A 26,514-nucleotide genomic window follows, 5' to 3' on the forward strand; every position below is an offset into this window, starting at 1 on the left:
GCTTAAGGTCACTTACCAAGTCAGACACTTTAAAGGAACTGAAAGACATTGTAATTTTCCTAGACTGATTTTACCAATTTATTAATATTATACTCAATAGGAGAGGATTTCCAGCCTTTCCTATCTTGAAAAGGCTATTTTAATGTTTTATAATACATTATTAAAAGGATTATTGGAAGATTTCCATAATAACATACTAATTTAAAATTGTACTTTTCTTCAAGTCCCCAGTAAGTTGGGAGCATACAAATATTCTGCATAGGGAAGCTATCTGGGCCAAGCAGACTACAAGGTTTTAATTTTGCTTCTTGAGATATACTTTTAAGGGAATGTCATGTGTATCTAATGATTTAAGAGCCTCTAAATGAACTCAAATATCACTTTTCTGAACTGATGTTAAGATGTCAATATTCCACTTGACATCTCCACTTTTACTAGCATCCCATTAATATTCCAGTGGAAACTATGAAATTCACTTAAATTTTCAGGTTTAAGTATAATATAAAAAACCATTTAAGCTGACTTGTGATGCTATAAATATACAGAGCAAGTTCTCGTAGGTAAACCACAGCTCCCACAGGGCATGTCTCGTAACATTTCCCAATTTTCTTACCACCTATTCTTCCAATCCATTTTTTTTTGTTTCAATGCACACAATCCTTTGAAAGAGTTCTGAAAATTAGGCACATTATTCAGTCCCTTCTCTGAGAACATCAAAGCAGAGGAAATGTGAACAGACATTAGCATGTTTGAATACACGTTAATATAAGATTTTAGCCCCATGAACAAAGCGCTGCCTACACTTTGTAGTGCAGATGTGAAAGACAGGATCTATACAAATAAAGGGCTTCACTGACTGTAATCACAGTAGACACAGAGCAGACTCATAGACTCCTATTACCAGAAGTGTGCAAGTGTGTAGGACCTGCTAATTCAGATGTCTGGGGAAGCAGAGGTGGACCAGATGGTCCCCCAAACCCTTTTATCGATAGTTACGGGAGAAATTCCAGTCCCTGAGCCTTCATGTCCTGCCATGAATTGGAATTAAGAGAGATGCTCCTTGTCAACTAAGAGTCAAGCTCGCCCACTGTACATTTGCGTGTCTCCCTTATTTGAGCTGGGCAGAGGGACCTGTTCAAGGGCTCCCTGAAGCACAGTGTCAAGCTTGGTAACACTGAAATGTTGATAGCTTAGCAGTAACAGCAAGAGACAGACTGTTGGCATGAAGCAATCAGAAATGGAGTGCCTCGATTTGAGTAAAAAAAAATCTTTCCAACTCTGCAGTTAGAAGACATCACTGTACCCCGTAACCTCCCGGCCATCATTGTGATCCAAAAGAGAGACTGTATGTACAGAGTTGATGGGAGAGAATGGTATACTATGAACTGCAATACATTTGTATGCATTAAAATTTTTTTGAACTGTTTATCTACCAGTTAGCCTGTTAGCCTTGATCAGGGAGCTATTAAAATCTGGATTATAAGTTCAACCTTTATCTGGGCTATTTACTTTCTCACAGTGAACCCCTGTGCTCTGTGACATGAGCTGCGCAGCTTATCCCAGGGAAGGTCCCCACAGATGCAAGCTTTGGGCTGCCAGAATGCTTGGTCACAACCATGTCAGTGGCTCACCATGAAAGACAACTAGTCAGGGAAAGTGACCCAAGGTTGACAGCAAAAGGTAAACATCAGCCTCTTCCACAAAAGGTAATGCATGTGAGCGTCAGCCACAGAATAAGTTCACATTTGGCAGAATATGTTCATAGTTTTTATTCTAGGTAATCCTCACAAGTGCACTTTGAAGCAAGCATTAAGGTCAGTACATTTCTCTCAGGTTGGTCTCTTTAAAACTTAACCACTATCAAACAAACTACATCTAACACTTATTTATCACATTGTCTGTTTGCCCCGCTGGAAAGCGAGCTGCGGAGGGGAGGGATTTCAGTGTGCTTGGTCACTGTTGTTTACCTGGTACCTAGAGCAGAGCCCCTAGAGTAAGCACTCAGTAAATATTCGCTGCTGAAAAGTTGTCATCCATCTGTTTTGCAGAGGTGGAAAACGAGGGCCAGATTAATTATTAAAAGTAAGACAGCTTGTTAGGATCAGAGCTAGTCTGATGATGCCGTGAGCAGGGTTTCCTCCACCATAGCACACTACCTTCCATCGGGAAAAAGGAAGAAAAAGAAATCAAATAAAATGATACAGAATTGCTTTTCCAGTTTGTAAAAATGAATCCGGATGCATACACTAGGGCAACTAAAATGCTTCTTTCTGGATCTAGGGGATGTAACAGAAATAGAAGTCAAGCTCTGTCAGGGAGGTTCAGGACCTGGCAAGGACACTGAGGACATTCAGAGGTTGGGGGTCCTCCCTCCTTCTGTGGCTTTCTGTCTTCGATGTTTGATCTTTGGTTCATCCCTGGGAGAGCATACAAAAAATTAATTAAATTAAAATTTTTTAACTTAAAATGATCTTTAGCCAGTATAAATTTTAGCCATGATGTTTAAAACTTTCAATGATGTTTTCCTCTATCATATCAAATCCCTTGTGTAATAAGGGTCCGGATTCATGGAAGAGGCTACAATGAGGGAGAGACCCCAGTTTGAGGGAGGAGGACGGTCAGGTGTTATGGAAGGTCACGTGGACATGAGTGCTTGCTTTCCGAGGTGGTTTTAGTCTTCCCCAAGGATGATAATTCTAGAGAGTGCTGTGTCTGGGCTTTTGGCAAATATTTAATGAATTATGCTCCGGAGTTCTTGCTTTCTTGTAATAGTTTTATGATGACTATCCTAACTAAACTATAAATATTCCATTTTAGTGCATTGTAAAGAAGTCTGAGCGCTATTTGTTCATATTGTCTTTTGGAAGGAAAGTAGAATGTTAAATTCAAAAACAATTTTTTTGGAACTTCAGAGTTGAAATCAAGTTATTCTGACCAAATATTAGGATAAAAATACATTTTCATAAAAATCTTTAATCTTTCTTTCGAACTACATATGTATTTCCCAGATTTCCCCTCTTCTGACGTTAAATATCAGTCTTCAAAATCAGAAATCTGATAGCAAAAAGTGTTAAAGTGTATTTAAAATACGTTTTTAAATAATAAATAGATCACATGAGGAGATCACATAGAAATGATTTAATTTGGACAACAAATAATTTAGCTCTCTCTTGGAAATGCATTTAGGAAAATAATAAATAAAATTTCACTATTAAATTTACCCACGAATTTGTCTGGGTGTATACATTTACATATTAATTGAATCCCTGGCAAAAATATGTAATCAAATTGGGGACTTCAATAATATCAACATTTACATTCTTCTCCTAGCCTCTTAGAGTGCATTATTCCTAAGAAAAATGGAAGTGCTTAGCCTTCCTGGCCTGATTAATCATGCAGGGCTGGACGGAGTACCAAGAGCAAGGCTCAGAAGTTTTTCTTTAGATGCTGAGAACGGTGTGTGTTTGATAGTGTGTATAAAAGGGACCGAGAGTAAGCACTTGTCACAGCCTAAGCCAGCGGGGTCTCCTCATAGCCCTGGGAAAAGCACTCAACAGCAAAGGGTGTCAAATTCTGACAGACAGGGGTAAACGGAAGGGCTTCAGAGATTCCTCACGTTCTCTTGTTCCTGCTGCAACTGGCAAAATTCCAGGCCTCGCCCACAAAGCCCACAGAAGGCAGCAGCTGGTGGAGCCGCATTAGCAAATAAGGCCTCGGGGCTCCCCATGTTCCAGGCTCTGTTCACCAACTGCTGTTCACTCAAACAGCTGGATCAGAGCGGAGAAAGCCGAGACATCGTTAGAGCTTTATGTGTACGACTGTTTTGATACGGATTGTCTGCTAGAGGCAGCGATAATGATAGCTTTCAAGGTTCACATGTTGGACTGGGAAGGATGCTGATATCTGAAAGAAGAAAACAGACTCTGAAGGATTGTGAAACACACAATTTTAAATACTGAAACGCAGGCCTTCATTTGTTCTGGTGCCGTTCAAGGGGGAGATTTTAACGCCCTTTTGTCATGAATACAACTAATGTTGTTTTAAGGATTTTTCTTTTCTTTTGGTATTAGTTATACCAAAGTGTTACTCATTTTTTAAAATAATCTGAGATGAACAACTTGGGTATTTTTTTCTTTTCCTTTTCAAAGAGAATCCAAGAAAAATAACGTGAGAACACGTGTTGAAATATGTATCAAATAGCGTGCCTGAAGTTTCCCACTCAAGCTGTATCCTCAACCTGGCACTCTTATGCTGTAGGTATGGGCCAGGGGAGAAAGGAACATGGTATTAGCATCAAGCCGTGGATTACAAGGCAGGTCATGAGGGAGACACATGATATCTGCTTTGGTTTCCTAATTGGTTTTAACTGAGCTTTTGCTTTCCATTAATTGGAAGAAGGTTTTGAAGGAACTCAGTGGAGTTCATCATAATCTTCATCATCATAATCTTCCTCCATTACTTTAATTGACATTTGTTAGCTCCCATAATTAAAGAACAATATTGGTCCTCAGTAACAATCTGTAAAATTTAAGGAAACAGTTCCGGTTTTCAAAAAAGTGAAATCTAGCATCCATTTTCAATGGATTGAGTTTCCCCAGTGGGGAGATAAATATTAAGAGCCATTCAAAATTAAAATACCAACGACATGCAGGACTTTTAGCCAAGAAAAAACAAAGTTCACTGGGCTTGAAATAAATAAAATGAGAAATTCACACACAGGTTAGAAAGTACCTTGAGACATTTGAGTCCTGAGAATTTAGAAATGTAGTTTCCCAAAGATCAAGGATTTGTGGTATTATTTATGTGAAGCCAGAGTCATCAATCCTAAATGTACCTGAGCATCTATTCAGGGGAACTCAAGAAAATATGTGTTGAGTGTCTACTATGTGCCAAGGTCTGTGCTAGATACTAGGGCTAAAATGGTAAACGAAGTAGATTCTATCCCTGCTTTTTTGAGTTTATAATCTATTAGGGTGTATCAGTCAAGATTAGTTCCACTACATATAACAGGAAACTCAAAACCACTGAAAAAAGATTGACATTTTCTTCCCTTCCACATTAAATACTCCCACAGTAAGTAGGTTGTCCAGGGTCCAGTGTCTTCATGATAATCAGACACTCAAGCTTCTTTCCTGTGCCTCCAACATCCTAAGGGCACTGCCTCTTGGTCCAAGACATTTTCCTGAGTTCTAATCATCACACCCACATTTTTGCCAGCAGAAAAGAACAAAAGAAGGTGAACCCTTCCTTCAAGGAGATTTCTTGGAAGTACCTCCCAACACTTTCATTTATATTTCAGTGTCCAAAACATGGTCACATGGCCATACAGAGCTGCAAAGGAAGGAGGCAGTGCCCTCTGTTAGCCAGCTTTCCGGCTAGACAGCCAGCTACCGGAAGCCTGTCCCTCCAGACAAAAGTAAATGAGTGTTAGAGGGTACAGCTTGAGGTTTCTGCCACAAATGGAAACAGACATTATTCATATTTTCTTTTCATCTTGGGACTAATGCTAGATGAAATTCACGGGAAAAAATAAAGATCATCAAACTGGTTAAAGTCAGTTTATACTTGTAGTGTTTATTTCTTTATTTATATACTGACTAGGCAGGTATGTTTTGAATACTTGGAATACCTAATGTAACTAAAAGAGATCTCAGGAAGGGTTGAAAAATGCATTAGTCATGTACAAATCAAGATTACTGTGTAGGAGTACATGTTTAAGAAATTTAAAAGTAGTGTCCCACAAAGAAAGTACAAACAGAATGCTTTGGCAGTTCATAATAAGAAGGTTCTTAAAGCTTTGTAGATGAGCTGACTTTTGAACTTCCCTTCAAAATATTGGGTTGCCCAAAAGGTTCATTGATTTTCTTCCATAAGGTGGCTGTCATAGCACTTAGTTGTCTTTAACTTCATTCAAAACAATTTTGTTAGATCATATGTGACAGCTGTCATATCAGCATGCATTTAAAAAAAGACTTATCAAAATTGGTGAATTTTTGTGTAGCCATTTTAATATTGAAGATGGAAGAAAACAACATTTTTGGGATATTATGCTTTATTATTTCTTTTTTTAAAAACTTTTAATTTTCTTTTTTTTTTTGGCTGCGTTGGGTCTTAGTTGCAGCACGCGGGGTGGTCTTTTTTTTTATAGTATTTTTTTTTTTTTTGAAATCTAAGGCCTATGTGAATTTTATTTATTTATTATTATTTTTTTCTTGGCTGTGTTGGGTCTTTGTTTCTGTGCGAGGGCTTTCTCTACTTGTGGCTAGCGGGGGCCACTCTTCATCACGGTGCGCGGGCCTCTCACGGTCGCGGCCTCTCGTTGCAGAGCACAGGCTACAGATGCGTAGGCTCAGCAGTTGTGGCTCACGGGCCTAGTTGCTCCATGGCATGTGGGATCCTCCCAGACCAGGGCTCGAACCTATGTCCCCTGCATTGGCAGGCAGATTCCTAACCACTGTGACACCAGGGAAGCCCGCGGGGTGGTCTTCATTGAGACATGTGGGTTCTCTCTCTCTAGTTGTGGCATGAGGGCTCTCTCATTGAGGTGCAGGCTCAGTAGTTGTGGTGCGCAGGCTTAGTTGCCCTGCGGCACATGGGATCTTAGTTCCCCAACCAGGGGTCGAACCTGTGTCCCCTGCTTTGGAAGGAGGATTCTTTACCACTGACCACCAGGGAAGTCCCTCTGCTTTATTATTTCAAGAAAGGTTAAAACGCAACCGAAATGCAAAAAAAGATTTGTGCAGTTTACGGAGAAGGTACTGTGACTGATTGAACGTATCAAAAGTGGTTTCCAAAGTTTCATGCTGGAGATTTCTTGCTGGACGATGCTCCACGGTCAGGTAGACCAGTTGAAGTAGATAGCGATCAAATCGAGACATTAATTGAGAACAATCAACGTTGTAACACGTGAGAGATAGCCGACATACTCAAAATATCCAAATCAAGCATTGAAAATCATTTGCACCAGCTTGGTTCTGTTATTCCCTTTGATGTTCAGGTTCCACATAAGTTAAGCGAAAAAAAAACCTTCTTGACCATATTTCCGCATGAGATTCTCTACTTAAATGTAATGAAAACGTTCTGTTTTTAAAACAAATTGTGATTGGTGATGAAAAGTAGATACTGTACAGTAATGTGAAATGGAAGAGATAGTGGGCTAAGTGACATGAACCACCACCAACTACACCGAAAACTGGTCTTCATCCAAGGATGGTGATGTTGTGTATATTGTGGGATTGCAAGGGAGTCCTTTATTATGAGCTCCTTCTGGAAAACCAAATGATTAATTCCAACAAATACTGCTCCCAATTAGACCAACTGAAAGCAGCACTCGACAAAAGCATCCAGAATTAGTCAACAAAAAACTCATTATCTTCCATCAGGATAACGCAAGACCACGTGTTTCTTAGATGACCAGACAAAAACTGTTACAGCTTGGCTGAGAAGTTCTGATTCATCCTCCTTATTCATCAGACACTGCACCTTCGGATTTCCATTTATTTAGGTCTTTACAAAATTCTTTTAATGGAAAAACTTTCAGTTCCCTGGAAGACTGTAAAAGGCACCTAGGGAGGACCTTCAAGATGGCAGAGGAGTGGGACATGGAGATCATCCTCCTCCCCACAAATACATCAAAAATACATCTACATATGCAACAACTCCTATAGAACACCTACTGGACACTGGCAGGAGACCTCAGACTTCCCAAAAGTCATGTAGCTGACAGGGTTTTGGTGCTCCAGCTGGGTGTCAGGCCTGAGCCTCTGAGGTGGGAGAGCCGAGTTCAGGACATTGGTCCACCAGAGACCTCCCGGCCCCATATAATATCAATCGGCAGGAGCTCTCCCAGAGATCTCTGTCTCAACGCTAAGGCCCAGCTCCACTCAACGACCAGCTAGCTCCAGTGCTGGACACCCTATGCCAAACAACTAGCAAGACAGGAACACAACGCCACCCATTAGCAGACAGACTGCCTAAAATCATATTGAGTTCACAGATACCCCAAAACACACCACCGGACGCAGTCCTGCCACCAGAAAGACAAGATCCAACCTCATCCACCAGAACACAGGCACTAGTCCCCTCCACCAGGAAGCGTACACAACCCACTGAACCAACCTTAGCCACTAGGGGCAGACACCAAAAACAACGGGAACTACAAACCTGCAGCCTGTGAAACAGAGACCCCAAACACAGTAAGTTAAGCAAAAGGAGAAGACAGAGAAATACACAGCAGATAAAGGAGCAAGGTAAAAACGCACCAGACCAAACAAATGAAGAGGAAATAGGCAGTCTACCTGAAAAAGAATTCAGAGTAATGATAGTAAAGATGATCCAAAATCTTGGAAATAAAATGGAGAAAATACAAGGAACGATTAACAAGGACCTGGAAGAACTAAAGAGCAAACAAACAATGATGAACAACACAATAAATGAAATTAAAAATTCTCTAGAAGGAATCAATAACAGAATAACTGAGTCAGAAGAACGGATAAGTGACCTGGAAGATAAAATAGTGGAAATAACTACCGCAGAGCAGAATAAAGAAAAAGAATGAAAAGAATTGAGGACAGTCTCAGAGACTTTTGGGACAACATTAAACGCACCAACATTCAAATTATAGGGGTCCCAGAAGAAGAAGAGAAAAAGAAAGGGACTGAGAAAATATTTGAAGAGATTATAGTTGAAAACTTCCCTAATATGGGAAAGGAAATAGTCAATAAAATCCAGGAAGCACATAGAGTTCCATACAGCATAAATCCAAGGAGAAACATGCCAAGACACATATTAATCAAACTATCAAAAATTAAATACAAAGAAAAAATATTAAAAGCAGCAAAGGAAAAGCAACAAATAACATACAAGGGAATCCCCATAAGGTTAACAGCTGATCTTTCAGCAGAAACTCTGCAAGCCAGAAGGGAGCGGCAAGACATATTTAAAGTGATGAAAGGGAAAAACCTACAACCAAGATTACTCTACCCAGCAAGGATCTCATTCAGATTTGATGGAGAAATTAAAACCTTTACAGACAAGCAAAAGCTAAGAGAATTCAGCACCACCAAACCAGCTTTACAACAAATGCTAAAGGAACTTCTCTAGGCAGTAAACACAAGAGAAGGAAAAGACCTACAATAACAAACCCAAAACAATTAAGAAAATGGTAACAGGGACATACGTATCAATAATTACCTTAAATGTAAGTGGATTAAATGCTCCAACCAAAAGACATAGACTGGCTGAATGGATACAAAAACAAGACCCGTATATACACTGTCTACAAGAGACCCACTTGAGACCTAGGGACACATACAGACTGAAAGTGAGGGGATGGAAAAAGATATTCCATGCAAATGGAAATCAAAAGAAAGCTGGAGTAGCAATTCTCATATCAGACAGAATAGACTTTAAAATAAAGACTATTACAGGAGACAAAGAAGGACACTACATAATGATCAAGGGATCAATCCAAGAAGATATAACAATTGTAAATATTTATGCACCCAACATAGGAGCACCTCAATACATAAGGCAAATACTAACAGCCATAAAAGGGGAAATCGACAGTAACACAATCATAGTAGGGGACGTTAACACCCCACTTTCACCAAGGGACAGATCATCCAAAATGAAAATAAATAAGGAGGGGCTTCCCTGGTGGCACAGTGGTTAAGAAGGGAATTTGGTTCGAGCCCTGGTCCGGGAAGATCCCACATGCCACGGAGCACCTAAGCCCATGTGCCCAACTACTGAGCCTGCGTTCTAGAGCCCACAAGCCACAACTGCTGAGCCCACAATCCACAATTACTGAAGCCTGTGCACCTAGAGCTCGTGCTCTGCAACAAGAGAAGCCACCGCAGTGAGAAGCCTGTGCACCGCAACGAAGAGTAGCCCCCACTTGCTGCAACTAGAGAAGAGCCCGTGCACAGCAATGAAGACCCAACACAGCCAAAAATAAATAAAATAAATAAATTTAAAAAAAAATAAGGAAACACAAGCTTTAAATGACACATTAAACAAGATGAACTTAATTGATATTTATAGGACATTCCATCCAAAAACAACAGAATACACTTTCTTCTCAAGTGCTCATGGAACATTCTCCAGGATAGATCATATCTTGGGTTACAAATCAAGCCTTGGTAAATTTAAGAAAATTGAAATTGTATCAAGTATCTTTTCCTACCACAATGCTATGAGACTAGATATCGATTACAGGAAAAGAAAACTGTAAAAAATACAAACACATGGAGGCTAAACAATACACTACTAAATAACCAAGAGATCACTGAAGAAATCAAAGAGGAAATCAAAACATACCTAGAAACAAATGACAATGAAAACACAACGACCCAAAACCTATGGGATGCAGCAAAAGCCGTTCTAAGAGGGAAGTTTATAGCAATACTATCCTACCTCAAGAAACAAGAAAACTCTCAAATAAACAACATAACCTTACACCTAAAGCAGTTAGAGAAAGAAAAAACCCCAAAGTTAGCAGAAGGAGAGAAATCATAAAGATCAGATCAGAAATAAATGAAAAAGAAATGAAGGAAACAGTAGCAAAGATCAATAAAACTAAAAGGTGGTTCTTTGATAAGATAAACAAAATTGATAAACCATTAGCCAGACTCATCAAGAAAAAAAGGGAGAAGACTCAAATCAAAGGAATTAGAAATGAAAAAGGAGAAATAACAACTGATACTGCAGAAATACAAAGGATCATGAGAGATTACTACAAGCAACTATATGCCAATAAAATGGACAACCTGGAAGAAATGGACAAATTCTTAGAAAAGTACAACCTTCTGAGACTGCACCAGGAAGACATAGAAAATATAAACGGATCAGTCACAAGCACTGAAACTGAAACTGGTTAAAAATCTTCCAACAAGCAAAAGCCCAGGACCAGATTGCTTCAGAGGCAAATTCTATCAAACATTTAGAGAAGAGCTAACACCTATCCTTCTCAAACTCTTCCAAAATGTAGCAGACGGAGGAACACTCCCAAACTCATTCTACGAGGCCACCATCACCCTGATACCAAAACCAGACAAAGATGTCACAAAGAAAGAAAACTACAGGCCAATATCACTGATGAACATAGATGCAAAAATCCTCAACAAAATACTAGCAAACAGAATCCAGGAGCACATTAAAAGGATCATACACCATGATCAAGTGGGATTTATCCCAGGAATGCAAGGATTCTTCAGTCTACACAAGTCAATCAAAGTGATACACCATATTAACAAATTGAAGGATAAAAACCATATGATAATCTCAATAGATGTAGAAAAAGCTTTTGACAAAGTTCAACACTCATTTATGATAAAGACTCTCCCAAAAGTAGGCATAGAGGGAACCTACCTCAACATAATAAAGGCCATATATGGCAAACCCACAGCCAACATCTTTCTCAATGGTGAAAAACTGAAACCATTTCCTCTAAGATCAGGAACAAGACAGAGTTGCCCACTCTCACCACTATTATTCAACATGGTTTTGGAAGTTTTAGCCACAGCAATCAGAGGCGAAAAAGAAATAAAAGGAATCCAAATCAGAAAAGAAGAAGTAAAACATGTCACTATTTGCAGATGACATGATACTATACATAAAGAATCCTAAAGATGCTACCAGAAAATTACTAGAGCTAATCAATGAATTTGGTAAGTAGCAGGATACAAAATTAATGCACAGAAATCTCTTGCATTCCTATACACTAATGATGGAAAATCTGAGAGAGAAATTAAGGAAACACTCCCATTTACCGTTGCAACAAAAAGAATAAAATACCTAGGAATAAACCTACCTAAGGAGACAAAAGACCTGTATGCAGAAAACTATAAGACACTGATGAAAGAAATTAAAGATGATACAAATAGATGGAGAGATATACCATGTTCTTGGATTGGAAGAATCAACATTGTGAAAATGACTATACTACCCAAAGCAATCTACGGATTCAATGCAATCCCTATCAAACTACCAATGGCATTTTTCACAGAACCAGAACAAAAAATTTCACAATTTGTATGGAAACACAAAAGACCGCGAGTAGCCAAAGCAATCTTGAGAAAGAAAAACGGAGCTTTAGGAATCAGGCTCCCTGACTTCAGACTATACTACAAAGCTACAGTCATCAAGACGGTATGGTGCTGGCACAGAAACAAATAGAGATCAATGGAACAGGATAGAAAGCCCAGAGATAAACCCACGCACATATGGTCACCTTATCTTTGATAAAGGAGGCAAGAATATACAATGGAGAAAAGACAGTCTCTTCAGTAAGTGGTGCTGGGAAAAGTGGACAGCTACATGTGAAAGAATGAAATTCGAACATTCCCTAACACCATACACAAAGATAAACTCAAAATGGATTAAAGACCTAAATGTAAGGCCAGACACTATAAAACTCTTAGAGGAAAATATAGGCAGAACACTCTATGACATAAATCACGGCAAGATCCTTTTTGACATATCCTAGAGAAATTTCCTAGAGAAATGGAAATAAAAACAAAAATTTAAAAATGGGACCTAATGAAACTTCAAAGCTTTTGCACAGCAAAGGAAACCATAAACAAGACAAAAAGACAACCCTCAGAATGGGAGAAAATATTTGCAAATGAAGCAACTGACAAAGGATTCATCTCCAGAATATACAAGCAGCTCGTGCAGCTCAATATCAAAAAACAAACGACCCAAATCAAAAATGGGCAGAAGACCTAAATAGACATTTCTCCAAAGAAGATATACAGAATGCCAACAAACACATGAAAGGATGCTCAACATCACTAATCATTAGAGAATGCAAATCAAAACTGCAATGAGGTATCACACCAGTCAGAATGGCCATCATCAAAAAATCTACAAACAATAAATGCTGGAGAGGGTGTGGAGAAAAGGGAACCCTCTTGCTGGTGGGAATGTAAATTGACACAGCCACTATGGAGAACAGTGTGGAGGTTCCTTAAAAAACTAAAGATATAACTACCATATGACCCAGCAATCCCACTACTGGGTATATACCCTGAGAAAACCATAATTCAAAAAGAGTCATGTACCACAATGTTCATTGCAGCACTACTGACAATAGCCAGGACATGGAAGCAACCTAAGTGTCCATCGACAGATGAATGGATAAAGGAGATGTGGCACATATATACAATGGAATATTACTCAGCCATAAAAGGAAATGAAATTGAGTTATTTGTAGTGAGGTGGATGGACCTAGAGTCTGTCATACAGAGTGAAATAAGTCAGAAAGAGAAAAACAAATGCCATATTCTAACACATATATATGGAATCTAAAAAAAAAAAAAGGGTTCTGAATAACATAGGGGCAGGACAGGAATAAAGACACAGACGTAGAGAATGGACTTGAGGACACGGGGAGGGGGAAGGGTAAGCTGAGACGAAGTGAGAGAGTGGCATGGACATATATACACTACCAAATGTAAAATAGATAGCTCGTGGGAAGCAGCTGCATAGCACAGGGAGATCAGCTCGGTGCCTGTGACCACCTAGAGGGGTGGGATAGGGAGGGTGGGAGGGAGATGCAAGAAGGAGGGGATATGGGGATATATGTATATGTATAGCTGATTCACTTTGTTATATAGCAGCAACTAAGACAACAATGTAAAGCAATTATACTCTAATAAAGATGTTAAAAAAAAAAAAAGGCACCTGGAACAGTTCTTTGCTCAAAAAGATAAAATGTTTTGGGATGATGGAATTATGAAGTTGCCTGGAAAATGGCAGACGGTAGTGGAATTAAAGGGTGAATACGTTGTTCAATAAAGTTCTTAGCGAAAATGAAAAATGTGTCTTTTATTTTTACTTAAAAACCGTAGGCACTTTTTGGCCAACCCAGTATATTCAGGGTTTGGATATGTGAATATGGTAATGGCATCGTGGAATTGTGAAAAGAACACAAATATGTAAAATAAGCTTATTGCTACTTTAATCTTTGTTGGTAGAGAGATCTGAGACCATTTATCCTCTACCATTCTCAATAAACTTGTACAAAACAGCCATTTCTATAGGGCTACCTCAAAGGGGAATTATGAGGCCCAGTAGGTAAAAGTTCTGTGCAAACCACAAATCACTGAGCAAAGTTTTTTTTTTTTTCACTGTTTTTCAAAAGTTCAAACAGCAAATGCTCAGAAAGTGATTGCTGAAAGAGCAGCATAGACAAAGTCACATGTTCAAGGGAGAGAGAGGCAAAGGAAAGCAATTAGTTGGGTTTGGTTGAACAATCAAGTGTGTGAAGGACACTTATAAGGAATAAAGTTCATTTGGAATCTTGAACGGCATGCTGAACAGTTTGGATTCAATTTGGTAGGCAGATATCACCTGGAAGGTTTTGAGTCTGGCTCATAATTTTACAGTACTCTTCGGGGTGGATGTGAAGATATTCTTTTTAGTTAAGTAACTATTGCAAGTGAGGAAGTAATGAAGGCCTGAAAATGCGTGAATGGTGTGGGAGTGAGAGGAAGGGAAGATGGAAGGGGTATTGTAGAGCACACTCAGTGGAATTCACAAGAGTTTGATAGAAAAGGAATGAACCCAAAATTACTAGAACATTTTGAGTAGAAGTGACGGGGAGGATGAAGGTATCATCGAAAGAAATTGGACACAGAGTATGAAATAGTTTTGAGAAAGAAGACCTTGTTCGGTTTTCCAGCAGGGGTGATGTCCAAGTAGTGACATCTAGTAGAGTTAGACCTGGAGTTTGGGCCAGAATTGTACGTTTTCATGTAGAACGTTCCCCATTCACAAAATCATGATGCATCTTAGCTGGATGAAGAAATGTGACTCAACTTTAATTCTTTAAGCAGCATTTTGTAGTTTTAAGAGTCTTTTGCTTCGTGCCTTCTTGTTTATTCCTAAGTATTTTTTGATACTATTGTAAATGGAAATGTTTTTTCAATTTCCTTCTCATATTATTCATTATTTGTGTAAAGTGCAACTAATTTTTGTGTGTTGTTTTGTATCATGCAACTTTGCTGAATTCATTTATTAGCTCTAATTTGTGTGTGTGTGTAATCTTTACAGCTTTTTAAATATATAAGATCATGTCATCTGTGAGGAGAGATAATTTTACTTCTTTCTATTTTGAAAGTCTTTTATTTTTTTTCTTGACTAATTTTTCTGGCTAGCACTACATTGAATAGAAGTGTTGAAAGAAAAAAAAAAAAGGAATGTGACTCAAAAACAGAATGTTAGGGAATCATTTAGGGGTGGAAAGTTGTAAGAAGAATAGAAGTCAATGAAGGAGCTGGGAGGAATCAGAACAGCAGTTGAGATTAAGCATGACTTAAGTGAATTATTCACGGTAAATTGAGAATACCGGAGAGTAACAGGAAATAATATTTTGCAAGTTGAAGTTTCGTATTTCACATTAAGACCTGTAGTTAGTCACTATCTTCCTAGAAGGAAACCAGTAATCAGAACATTTGCTTACCTTCATGAGCTGACTAATTATTCTTAGTTTTCAGTAATCAGAGTCCCTCCAGTTTAATTTGCCCCATATTATACATTAGGCAGTGATAAATAGTAAACTGACTTCTATCAAAGCAAGGTGAAATGGAAAAACCCCTCCTAATTCAGAAATGTCACCAGGGGTGTTAAGATCTATTTCTAAGTGCATCTGAGGCCTAAAGAGATGAGTTTGCCCTCTGATTTGTGCTTGCCACCCTCCGCAAAGGAAAATTCTTCTTTGATTCAGTGTTAAAGCTGCCGTCTGCTGGCCTGACACCACTGGTGACACCATATTTTGGACTAATGATGAGTGTGTTGAAGAAGTGGTGCCCTGTTGAGTGCTGTGTGGTCGCGACCCAGATTGATTCCCTACTGCCTCCCACCACGCCCACCTCCTTCTACTAGTAAAACAAAGGTAGAGATAGAATTTTAGTTCTCAGAGACCTACCCACCACACTAATTAGCATGAGAAAACAATAAAAAAGATTACAAAATGGAGGAAGAGATAGGTGCTCTGAAGTGAAATTTGTAGTCGTAAATCTGGAAATTCTGTGTGTAAGTCAGTTTAGAGATCACCTTCTGCAATGTCACGTGAAAACCACAATATGTCTGAAAGAGTGAGAAGTGGGCTCCAGATAGGTTACAACTGTTCATGCTTGTAACTTGGGATTTATGTGACAGAGAAATAAAGATATTAGCTATATACGTTTGGAAAGATAATCTAAAGTATGATTTTGTTAGTAAACGTTTTTAATTTGCAGGGCTCTAAAAATGTGTCTTCTCCAAACAGATACGTTTGAATACTCATGTGAGTGCTTTATTTGGTGCAGGGTTGGAAGAGGGAGCTGCCCTGTATAGGACAGTGCCCTTTATGGGCACCCATTACTCTGTGCCCACAGTGAGAGACCAGTTCTACGTGCTAAGGGTCTAAGGAAGAACACAGTAGGACCTCAGGGCCTTAGAGTACGGGCCTGAAAGAGACTCAGCGGCACAACTTTATGGATAACTGTGAAAGCTAGTATTATTTCACAGGGAAGGTCAGATTATGGAAGTTATAGGAACAGTTAAGCAGGAACAAAAACTATTTTAGTAAATGTGAGTGGAGGCAACATGAACGGACTAGATAAAAACCATGGATTGGGGTAGACAATATTGGATGGGTGTTTTTGACTGTCTTTAATTAACTATAACTCTCTCTTTGGGATATGTAGAATATTGCATCAGCTGCTTAATACAGTAGGAAGTATCAAAGACTGGAATTGAGAGATGGAGGTTTTAACTCCAACTGTGTGGTTTGGGGAAGTCACTTAAGATCACTTAAGGTTTTAGTCATTTATTTATATATTTATTCAACAGACATTCAAAGCCCCTCAGTCTCCTCTTCTGTAGATTGAGAACGTGTCACTAGGGCCTCTGCAGCGCTAACATATATCACTGAATAGTGAGTGATACCTGCTTAATGAGGGGTTTCATAAAAAGGAGAGCTATGAGCTACTTTTGAAGGATTGGAGGAACACGGTTTAAATTATGGGAAAAAGGTTGATTTAAACCAGGAAATCAACGGGTACAAAGCCACAGAGCCAGACTAACCCTTCACCTAGGAGAGCCAGAGTCTAGGATTCCTAGAACCGAGTCTGAAGATGAAGCAGTAGCAAGACTTGGAAAGGTCAAAAGGTGTTGACTAATAAGATGCCTCATGGTGGAGACAGTAAACCTAATACAGGGAACACAGGCAGACACGTCTTCAGTCACCACTCCAGTTTCAGGGAGGTCTAACTAGGTTGGTAAAATGACTGGAGAGCATTGGTAGAAAATGATTTTATTACCAAAAGAAAAGAAAGCCTATGACTAAGTTACTTAATTGACCTTTTCATTATTTCCATGTCATGGTAACATTTGCAGATGGGGTAGTTAACTAAGCATTCTGAAACTATATGGGTTTTTTTTTTTTTTAATGAAATAGAGAAAGGTAACATTAGTTTTACTTTTTCCATTCCCAAATGTAACATTAACATATATCTCTTCACTGCCCTCCTTTTTTCCATTTGTTTCTTTTTTTCTCTCTCTTGTTTTATAAACCCTCTACCTGCATGAACTCCCCAATGCCCTTCAGAGTGAACAAAACTGAGCTGCTTCTGTAAGCACCACAAAACAGTCCCCATTATTTTAAGTTTGAAAATGCCAGAGAAACATTAAGTGAAACCCACCACACTCTTCTTACAACACATTTGACCTCTAGGTACGTTAAGAACTTCATCCTCCAATGCTTTTAATTCTAATTCTTGCAGAGATGAAATTCACTGCTTGAATTGTAAGAGTGAGTCTCATTAAGGCTAAAAAGCAGTGACCCAGATAGCATAATGGATTAATATGGTGACCTTGCAACTTCAGAGCTTTACTTTCAAATCGGACTGTGTAGTCAAATCATTTCAATAGTCAGTTAATCAGTTGGTTAATACCAGCCTGTAAATGTTCTGAGTCGGAAGTTCGTAGATCATTTGGCCAGTACTAGCCTATATAGAAGTAAACTGAGAACCATAGTATGCTTAACTTTCAACACCTTTTTTAAATGATGAGAATCAAAGAAATAGAGTTTCATGAATTACTGTGAATGCTGTAATCACTAATAATTATATAATATTGACACTCTAATAAGCATCAGTATTTTGAAACTTACACCATAAATAGCTGTTAATGGTATATGTTTGCATTTCGTTGCAGTATGAAGAAGGACTGTGTAAATATAATCAACCAGGTCTTGAGTAATGAAATGTGATGTTGACTGAATTCTCAAATTCAGGGTGATATATACTGTTAGGATTATCCTACTCTGAGGGAGGGGGTGGAAATGTGTATAGTTTAGCAGGACATCCTAACGGATTTTTAAAGCCTAGGGAATTTTTAAAAATTTTTCCAGAAACAGGTTTGTGAAAAATTATTCCTCTGCATTTTTTCTTACAGATGCAAGATATACGGAGCCCAGAAGGAAGCCAGTATAGCTCCCGTCCTCCGATGGCGGCCATGAGACCGAGGGGTCAGCCTGCAGAGCTCAGGCAGCAACCAGCCATGATGCAGCACGGCCAGCTGACCACCATCAACCAGTCACAGCTCAGTGCGCAGCTTGGATTGAACATGGGGGGAAGCAGTGTCCCCCACAGCTCGCCGTCTCCTCCCGGAAGCAAGTCTGCAACTCCTTCACCGTCCAGCTCAGTGCATGAGGACGAAGGCGATGATACCTCTAAGGTATGACTAGGTTATTTTGGGGACCAATAGGAAAGGCTTGCTGCCTAAAAAAAACTATTGACTGGCACTTCCCTTGACCTATGGTGGATGCAAGTTATATCGTTCAAATGAGAAACGTTGGTGGGGGACCGAATGGATTAAATCACCTGCTTGTCCAATTGCATTTTTAAGTTCCTAACAAATCCTCTCAGTGCAAGTGTATTAAGCGTAAAAGTAGGTTGCACCCACACAGTATAGGGTCTGCATAGTGAGTAAGGGAAAATAAATAACCTTGTAGGACTCAGTGTCCAAAATCAAGCTTAATTCACCACTCATTCAAAAATATCTTTCAATTTAACCACTTTATTTTAAGAAGGCAACATCCCAGGGATATAATGATGGCCCTGTGTGTGTGTGTGTGTGTGTGTGTGTGTGTGTGTGTGTTATGGTTAGAGGAATCCTTTGAGATCATCTTATCCAAACATTTCGTATTTAGGGGACTTCCCTGGTGGTGCAGTGGTTAAGAATCCGCCTGCCAATGCAGGGGACACGGGTTCGAGCCCTGGTCTGGGAAGATCCCGCATGCCGCGGAGCAACTAAGCCCGTGCGCCACAACTACTGAGCCTGAGCTCTAGAGCCCGCGAGCCACAACTGTTGAGCCCACGCGCCTAGAGCCCGTGCTCTGCAACAAAAAGAAGCCACTGCAATGAGAAGCCCGCGCACCGCAACAAAGAGTAGCCCCCGCTCGCCTCAACTAGAGAAAGCCGACGCACAGCAACAAAGACCCAACACAGCCAAAAAATAAATTAATTAATTTATTTGTTTAAAAAAAAATTTCATATTTAGGATGAAGAAAAGAAGGGCCAGAGATATTAAATGACTCCCTTCCAGAAGAAGGAGCCTAGGTGTTTCATTACCTAGCTCTTGTTAACCCCAGGCCAGTATGGTTGTCTGTCTGTCTATCTGCATCACCTTAAGTTATCTGTATAAAAAGATGGGTCTTAATTGTCCTTATTTTGGAAAATTAGCTACAAAAGGTAGTTAGTTCTTTAAAGTATTCAAGGCAGCCTTTTCAAATGACTGCACCATAACCAAGTACACTCAGTCAAGAGCATCGAAATCATCTTTTTATTGCCTTGGTTATCAGTCAGGCATCTTCCCAGTTTGTCCCAGTGAGAAGGACCCTTGCCTGGTCCCTGTGGAAAACACTGGCGGCCACATGCACATTTCATATTCCTCCTCTTTGTTTAATGTCACTAATGAACTGTCATTTGTGTCGGCCCTTTGTTTTCTTTTCACCTTGTGAGAATTTCGTTTTGGGGAAACAAATGGCAATACCGTGGGATTCTGATCTACATGGTTAACTTAACAATAGTCTTTTAACAATCCAGATAGTGACACATAGATTTATTTAGCCTGATGACAAAGGCAAGGCTGCTGTATTGACTATATTTTATTATTTTCAGTATTTTTGAAGCTCTGGCATGTAGGGCCTTAATCCTGGAAACACTACCAGGGTAGCTAATTCCTAGAGATGGTGAGTGACTCCCCTGGGAGCGCATCTTTGCTAAACACACCAACCAATCCACAGCCCACACCCCAGTCATCTCCTTTATCAAACTCTCACACACCACGCCAGCACTGCCCGCCAAGCTTCCCCCCAGGGCTAGGTATGGACAACTGGGGACCACCTCTAGAGCCAAGCCCGCTGAAACTGTTCAAACATCCCAGTCCTGAGCTTACTCGGTATACCTACCCTGCGTCGCCCCTTCCCTCCCACAAAAACCCCAGTACAGGCCCTGGCACGCTCTGCCCTCTCCCGTCTCTGCCTCCTGACAGCCCTGCACGGCGCGCCGGCCCCCGTTTCTAGGCTTGTGCGAGTGTAAAGGTCGTTCATCTCCACGCCTGCTGCCTCCCACCCCTGAGGACAGCAAATCCCGGGTACCGTTCCGGACGGCTGCACAGCTAGGCGTCAGCGCCCCTCTGCCTGCACAGTATCTCCCTGTCAGGGAGCCAGCCTCTCAAGAAGGAACGTAAAGGGAGGGAGGAGACTAATTGATATTACATGAATAATGTATTGGGCTAGTAAAAGCCTGACCTTTGGCTGATCACTTAGAGGGCAAAATAAATTTTTAAGAAAATCTGTATTATTCTAACGGTGTCTCCGGCTAATGAGCACCTGGATGTAAATGTGAACACCAAGAATCTGTTTGTGGCCAGTGATTTAGGTATCAAATTATGCGTGGATAATTCAAGTTAAATTTCTAAACACAGATGTTACGTACTATGTTGCAAGGGGGAAAATTAATGTTCTACTCATAGTAAAGATCAATTTGTACATCTGGATTATATCTTTATCAATATTCATTGCTAACATTTCAGGAAATTAATGCAAAATTAGCATCTTCTGACAGTAAATTTTATGCAGGATTATTCTTACTTACAATAGCATTTTCCACACTCTTCAATTTATACGAGTAGCAGACTGAGTAGAAACCCGAAATTCATAGAATTAATATTGACAGGTTCTGCCATTTTCTACTGATGCATAAGGTCCATATCTTACAATTTTGCTGAGGTATGAATTTGTATGTTTTGAGTTTCCAGGCTAGTGTGAAACTTTGCCAGTGAGTATCCTATCCAATCACTTAACATCCATATCTCAAAGTAATGTATAGCTTATTATTAATGATCACGTAAGCATTGTGTAGTGGAATTTATATTCCATAGTTGTATAGTCTTGAATAATCTATGTGTGAAGGCCTAGGGGTGGATTTCTCAAGAATGCCCTCATTAAAATGACTTTTTGTCTACACAAATATTCTCAAATTTATGTTGAGTTTAAGTGCATTTTCCATCTCGAAATTCATCCTCCCATTCCAGCTCTATGCACTGTCCTTCACCTTCTCTCCAGTACAAAATTCTCCTGCCCATTTGTTCGACTTAATTAAATGGCTAAAAAAAGTCCTCTGATGAAAATGCTCAGGCATTCTTCATCACAGCTAATGATTAAACCGGAATTTTCCTTTATGTATGAGCAGGATTTATGTGGAATGTTGTACTGCAACAGCTCCAGTTAAATGTGAAGTAGCGTTAAGTCAAAAGGATCATTTAAATCATTTCTAATGAGATCTAAAAAAAGAATATTTAGTCTCACACCTAAAAAAGAATATTTAGTCTCACACCTGAAAAAGAAGGCTTTAAACCTTCCCTCTTAATACTTTGTGCTCTCTTAAGCAATTGCATATTAATTCCAGTTTATCTAATTGAACAAGTAAGTGAAATAACTTTGTTTTGACAGAGAGAAATATTGTAAATACATCAGTAAAATAAATTATCACCTTATAAACACTCCTTATGGTTCTGATTGCTATGGAGCTGTGTTGACAGCCTGAAGTCATAAACTAGACATACAGTCAAACATCAAAGAAATATAAACTCGGGTAGCTTGTGGTTCTAAGCCTGTAATCCAATATGTGTAATATAACAGACACTTTAAGACACTTAAAGTATCTGGCATTACAACTGTATTTTTAGCACAGTTTTCCCTTTAAGGAAATTATGGGCTAAGAATCACAAGATATATTTTTCCATCCTTTTACTTTCAGCTTCTCTGCTAAAAGTCTTCTTAAGTTTTATATGTCTCTTGTCAGTGGTATATAGTTAAATTTTTACTTTCAAATGAAACTGACTTCATTTACATTCATATAAATACTAAAAAATTTGGGTTTATTTCTCATTTCAGTATTGATATGTTGCTTTCTATTTGTCCCACATGTGTCTGTTTCTTTTTCTCTTTCTTACCTTCCTTAAGATTGTTCTTACTTTTCTCATTCCAAAATTTCCCATTTTAAGACTGGAAATTTTATAATCTTTCTCTTTATTTAGTAACTACTCCTAACACACAAATGCGTGAAAGTCTAACATTGATCAATATCTTTACCCTTCTTAAATTACTTTAACTCCAAACACCCTCCTTTCAATTTATACTGGAGCAGTTATTGCTGTTGTTTATCTTAATTATAATTTAAATTATAACTTATCTTAAATTTAAATTAAGTGTAATTTTATGAACTCCATGAAATACTATTTTTATTGTCTTTATAGTCTTTTTTCTTTAGATTTATTCACATGTAAAGTTTGTCATCTGACGTCATTTTCCCTATGCCTTTAAAATTTTCTCTTGTGAGGATCTATTGGGAACATGATTACCTTAAAAAGTACTTCCACTAGGAGAAGAATTTTAGATTGACAGTGATTCTCTGTTACCATTTTGAAGATGATATATTACTCCATTGAATCCTGATTTTCATTATTGCTTTTGAGAATTCTGCTGCCTCACTGTATTTCCTTTGAAAGTAATCTGCCTCTATTCTCTGACCAGTTTTAAGATCGTCTCTTGCCTTCGGTGTCTTGCAGCATCATTGTGTAGTATGTGGGTTCCTTTAAATTTATCCCAAATTTAAATATTTCTGTTTTTCATCAGTTCTGGGTATTTTCCAGAAATTTCCTCTACCCTATTCTTGCTCCTTTCTCATTCTGTAATTCTGATAAGATAAATGCTAGACATTCTCATCCTATCCTCCATGACTCTTTTCTTTCATATTTTCTGTTTTCTTCTTGCTCTGTATTACATTCTGATTAATTTATTTATATCAATTTCCCGTTTGTAATTCAATTTTCAACTATATCAAATCTGAAATTAAAGCTAATATATTGAGGTTTTAGTTTCAATTATTTTATATTTCTAGTTTTATTTGGTTCTTTCTCAAATCTGTTTGGACTTTTTTTTTAGTTGCTTCCTCTTTATCCATAGATTTAATCTTTTTTGTTCTTTACGCTAATTCCAATATGTGACGCATTTTGGGGTCTGATTCTATTGTTTATTGTTACTGCTGGCTCTTGGTTTTACTGCCTTGTTTCATTTTGCTTTCTTGCTTTTGGAATAGCAGCTGATATTCATTAGAACTTGATGAGAATTCTCTTGGACCTGGTTGGAAAGTGGACTCCTCTAAGGATGATTTGTGTTTGCTTCTGCCAAGCGTCCCAAGCGTCTTGGACCATTACGATCTAGAACCGCTTTGGGCTTAAAGTTTTTCAGACCACTCGAGTAGTATGCATTCAGGGTATAAATCCTTACAAAAGCTGGCTTCTGTTTGTGAATTATCACAAAAGATATTCTTATTCTTCCCCTCTCATTCAGAATCGTCCTTGCAGGTCTCGGGAGGGAACATGCAAGGGAAATCATTTTATTTCACCCTGCACTGAAAGTCTAATTCTTTTGTGTCCTGACTTTTAATAGGAAGCCTCCCATTAAACATCCCACTGTTTTTGGTCAGCCATGGGCTTTGTCTTCTATCTGCTGTGACTTTGATTCAATTTCACCAGGTTCAGCAGCTGTCTTCAAGATGAAAGCTGGCTCCAGTACGCTGCTTACTTCTCCGGGTTCCTGCTTTTGCTTACTTTTTTTTGCTTTTAAGAGTTTCTTAGAATTTGCTAGTTCATCACTGCATGTACGTTACCATACTGGACAGAAAGAGAAGGGATTTTTTTTCTCAAAAAAAATAGGGTGTCACTAGAGCAACAATTAAACAAGCCTTTAGAAAAGTACTTGTTATTTACCACCATCCTGAAGGCTAGGAGATTCCTGGAATAAAATTAAAATGATAAGCAGACAGGTTTCTATAAACATGAAATGAAATCAAGCAATGTTGGTACCAAATGTCTGGTCACACTGTCTAACGTTAGGACAGAATATTTAAAATTGGGATTTTAAAGTCTGGTATTTTCCACATTGAACTGTATTTATTACACAGTTGTTAAACACTTCACATGATATAATATGCATGATACATTTAAGAATTTCTTAAAAGTATCCCAGCAACTAATATGTACTTGTTTATCAAAACTAAAGTATCCCATTGGTTAAGGCTGAACTTAGCAAAGTAGTTCTGGGGAAAGTAGTAAAAGTCAGTCGAGCAGCCAGTTAGTACTCGATTCCAAATAATGGTTCCTAAAATCCATTTAAGTAATTAAATTATACTAGGATATAGTATTTTCGAGGTGTATATGTTCTTAGATGATTCATACTCTGGATAATTGAGCGTACTTGATTAAGTCATGGAATAAAACTCACGTGAGGCTACACGTAGGCACCTGGCACTTTATTCACTGGGACCGTATATTGATAGCTTGTGCATTCTGTGTAAGGCAGGAGAAACCCTCAATCAGAAATAATAAGAAGTAAACATATTACCCTAGACAGGCAAATTTAGAAAAGACCAAATGAATCTAACAAAATTGATAAACATAACTAACAGGTGTATATAATTACAATCAAATCTTTTCTTCACTTTAAAGTGATTTTTCTGGACAGTAGCCCAAATTTCTTACCTTATATAAGGCCACTGAGTATTTTTGCTAAACTCATCCTAAAACGAAACTCAGTTATCTTTGGCAGAATCAAGGATCCTTAAAAATGAATTTGTTTTACAAACTGTGATACCGATACAATGCCCTGCACTTGTGAATCATCTCAAGAGTATAACATTTTATATATGGTTTTCTGTAATTGATGTTTTGAGTCATTGAGTGTACTGTTATTATTAATGATAATAATAAACCCGATTGTAAAATGAAAGAGGTATTACAGCCTTGCTGATTTCACAGTAACTAGATGACTTACTTTCCATGCTTATTTGAATTTATTCTCATAAGGGGATTTTAGATGGCATAGTTTAGAAAGAAAAGAGAGAATGAATTTAAGTAGCAGAATTTTTCACTTACAGAAACAGTACCATCACAAAAAGTGCTGTGATATGCCCTGTTACTATGGTGAAGATTTTATAATATTTACTTTACATGATAAGAGTTATAAGTGGAGTTCTGTGTTGTTTGTTCAGCCTATTATGCAGATGGTGCTTGATTAAAATCTATTTTAAACTACAGCGATCACTGCAAGTTAGTGTGCATTAAACAGCTTTCCCAGCTCCATTAAAGGCTTTGGGACCGTGGCAGTTTATTTTTAATATGCTTATAGACGTTTCTAACTTCCCCAGGGACATTTCAATATCAGTGATTCTCTTTCCTTGAGACTCTTAACTCCAGTACTCTGTATTCTTAAGAAGTGTTCTCTAAGTAGCACCATTAACACATTGCTTTTTTAAAGTGAAAAATTATTGTTTTCTTGTGATTAATAAGTTAAATACATCACTATAATTAAGCAATAAGACATGCCAGGAGGTGGATTACCGGAAGCCTAAGGACACCCCCTAGGGATTTGGGAAATAAATCTATGTCTACACGCAAGTTACACGAAGCACATGTATCTGTGTAAAGCTTATGTGAGAGTAGTATCTGTATGTATTTGTGTATGTATTTGTTTATTCATGAGTGCTTAAATTGAATATGAAATAAGCCTGTGGGTGATCAAGATTACAGTTAAAGCCTCAAACCAGACATGTTCTTAGTTGCTATGATTTTCATACAACTTTTATACGTGTCTCAAATGTCCTTTTCCTTGTCATTCTAAGCCTCCGCCCACTGCTGTATAATACAGGGGTGGAAATGTGTGATGATCCACTGCATGTAAGACTCCGAACTGATGCTGTGAGGATGGAAAGGTTAACAGAACCTCGTCCTTACTCTCAGTGTGCTCGTTGTCGTGGGGAGTTTATATTTTTGCATTATATGGCTCCTTCTGCATTGTAAAGATTATGACGTTGGAATTAAATTTAACTCTTCAGTCTTAGACCCTAGGAACTCTAGAAATGTTATACACTAAAACAATGTCCAGTACACAATGCTGTA

At 38.5% G+C, this 26,514-nt stretch overlaps 1 protein-coding gene across 3 annotated transcripts in view; it reads left to right on the forward strand.

Annotated features, from left to right (window-relative positions):
- The window catches only part of TOX (thymocyte selection associated high mobility group box), a 302,599-nt gene that overhangs the window by 229,814 nt on the left and 46,271 nt on the right, over positions 1-26,514 (forward strand). For all 3 annotated transcript variants that reach the window (XM_082364680.1, XM_082364681.1, XM_082364682.1), the window contains one exon: positions 18,445-18,726. In XM_082364680.1, the coding sequence (XP_082220806.1) occupies positions 18,445-18,726 (282 nt within the window). The remainder of the gene's footprint in view (positions 1-18,444; positions 18,727-26,514) is intronic.

Source organism: Balaenoptera borealis (assembly GCF_965194805.1).
Source record: "Balaenoptera borealis genome assembly, chromosome: 17".
Classification (NCBI taxonomy): domain Eukaryota; kingdom Metazoa; phylum Chordata; class Mammalia; order Artiodactyla; family Balaenopteridae; genus Balaenoptera; species Balaenoptera borealis.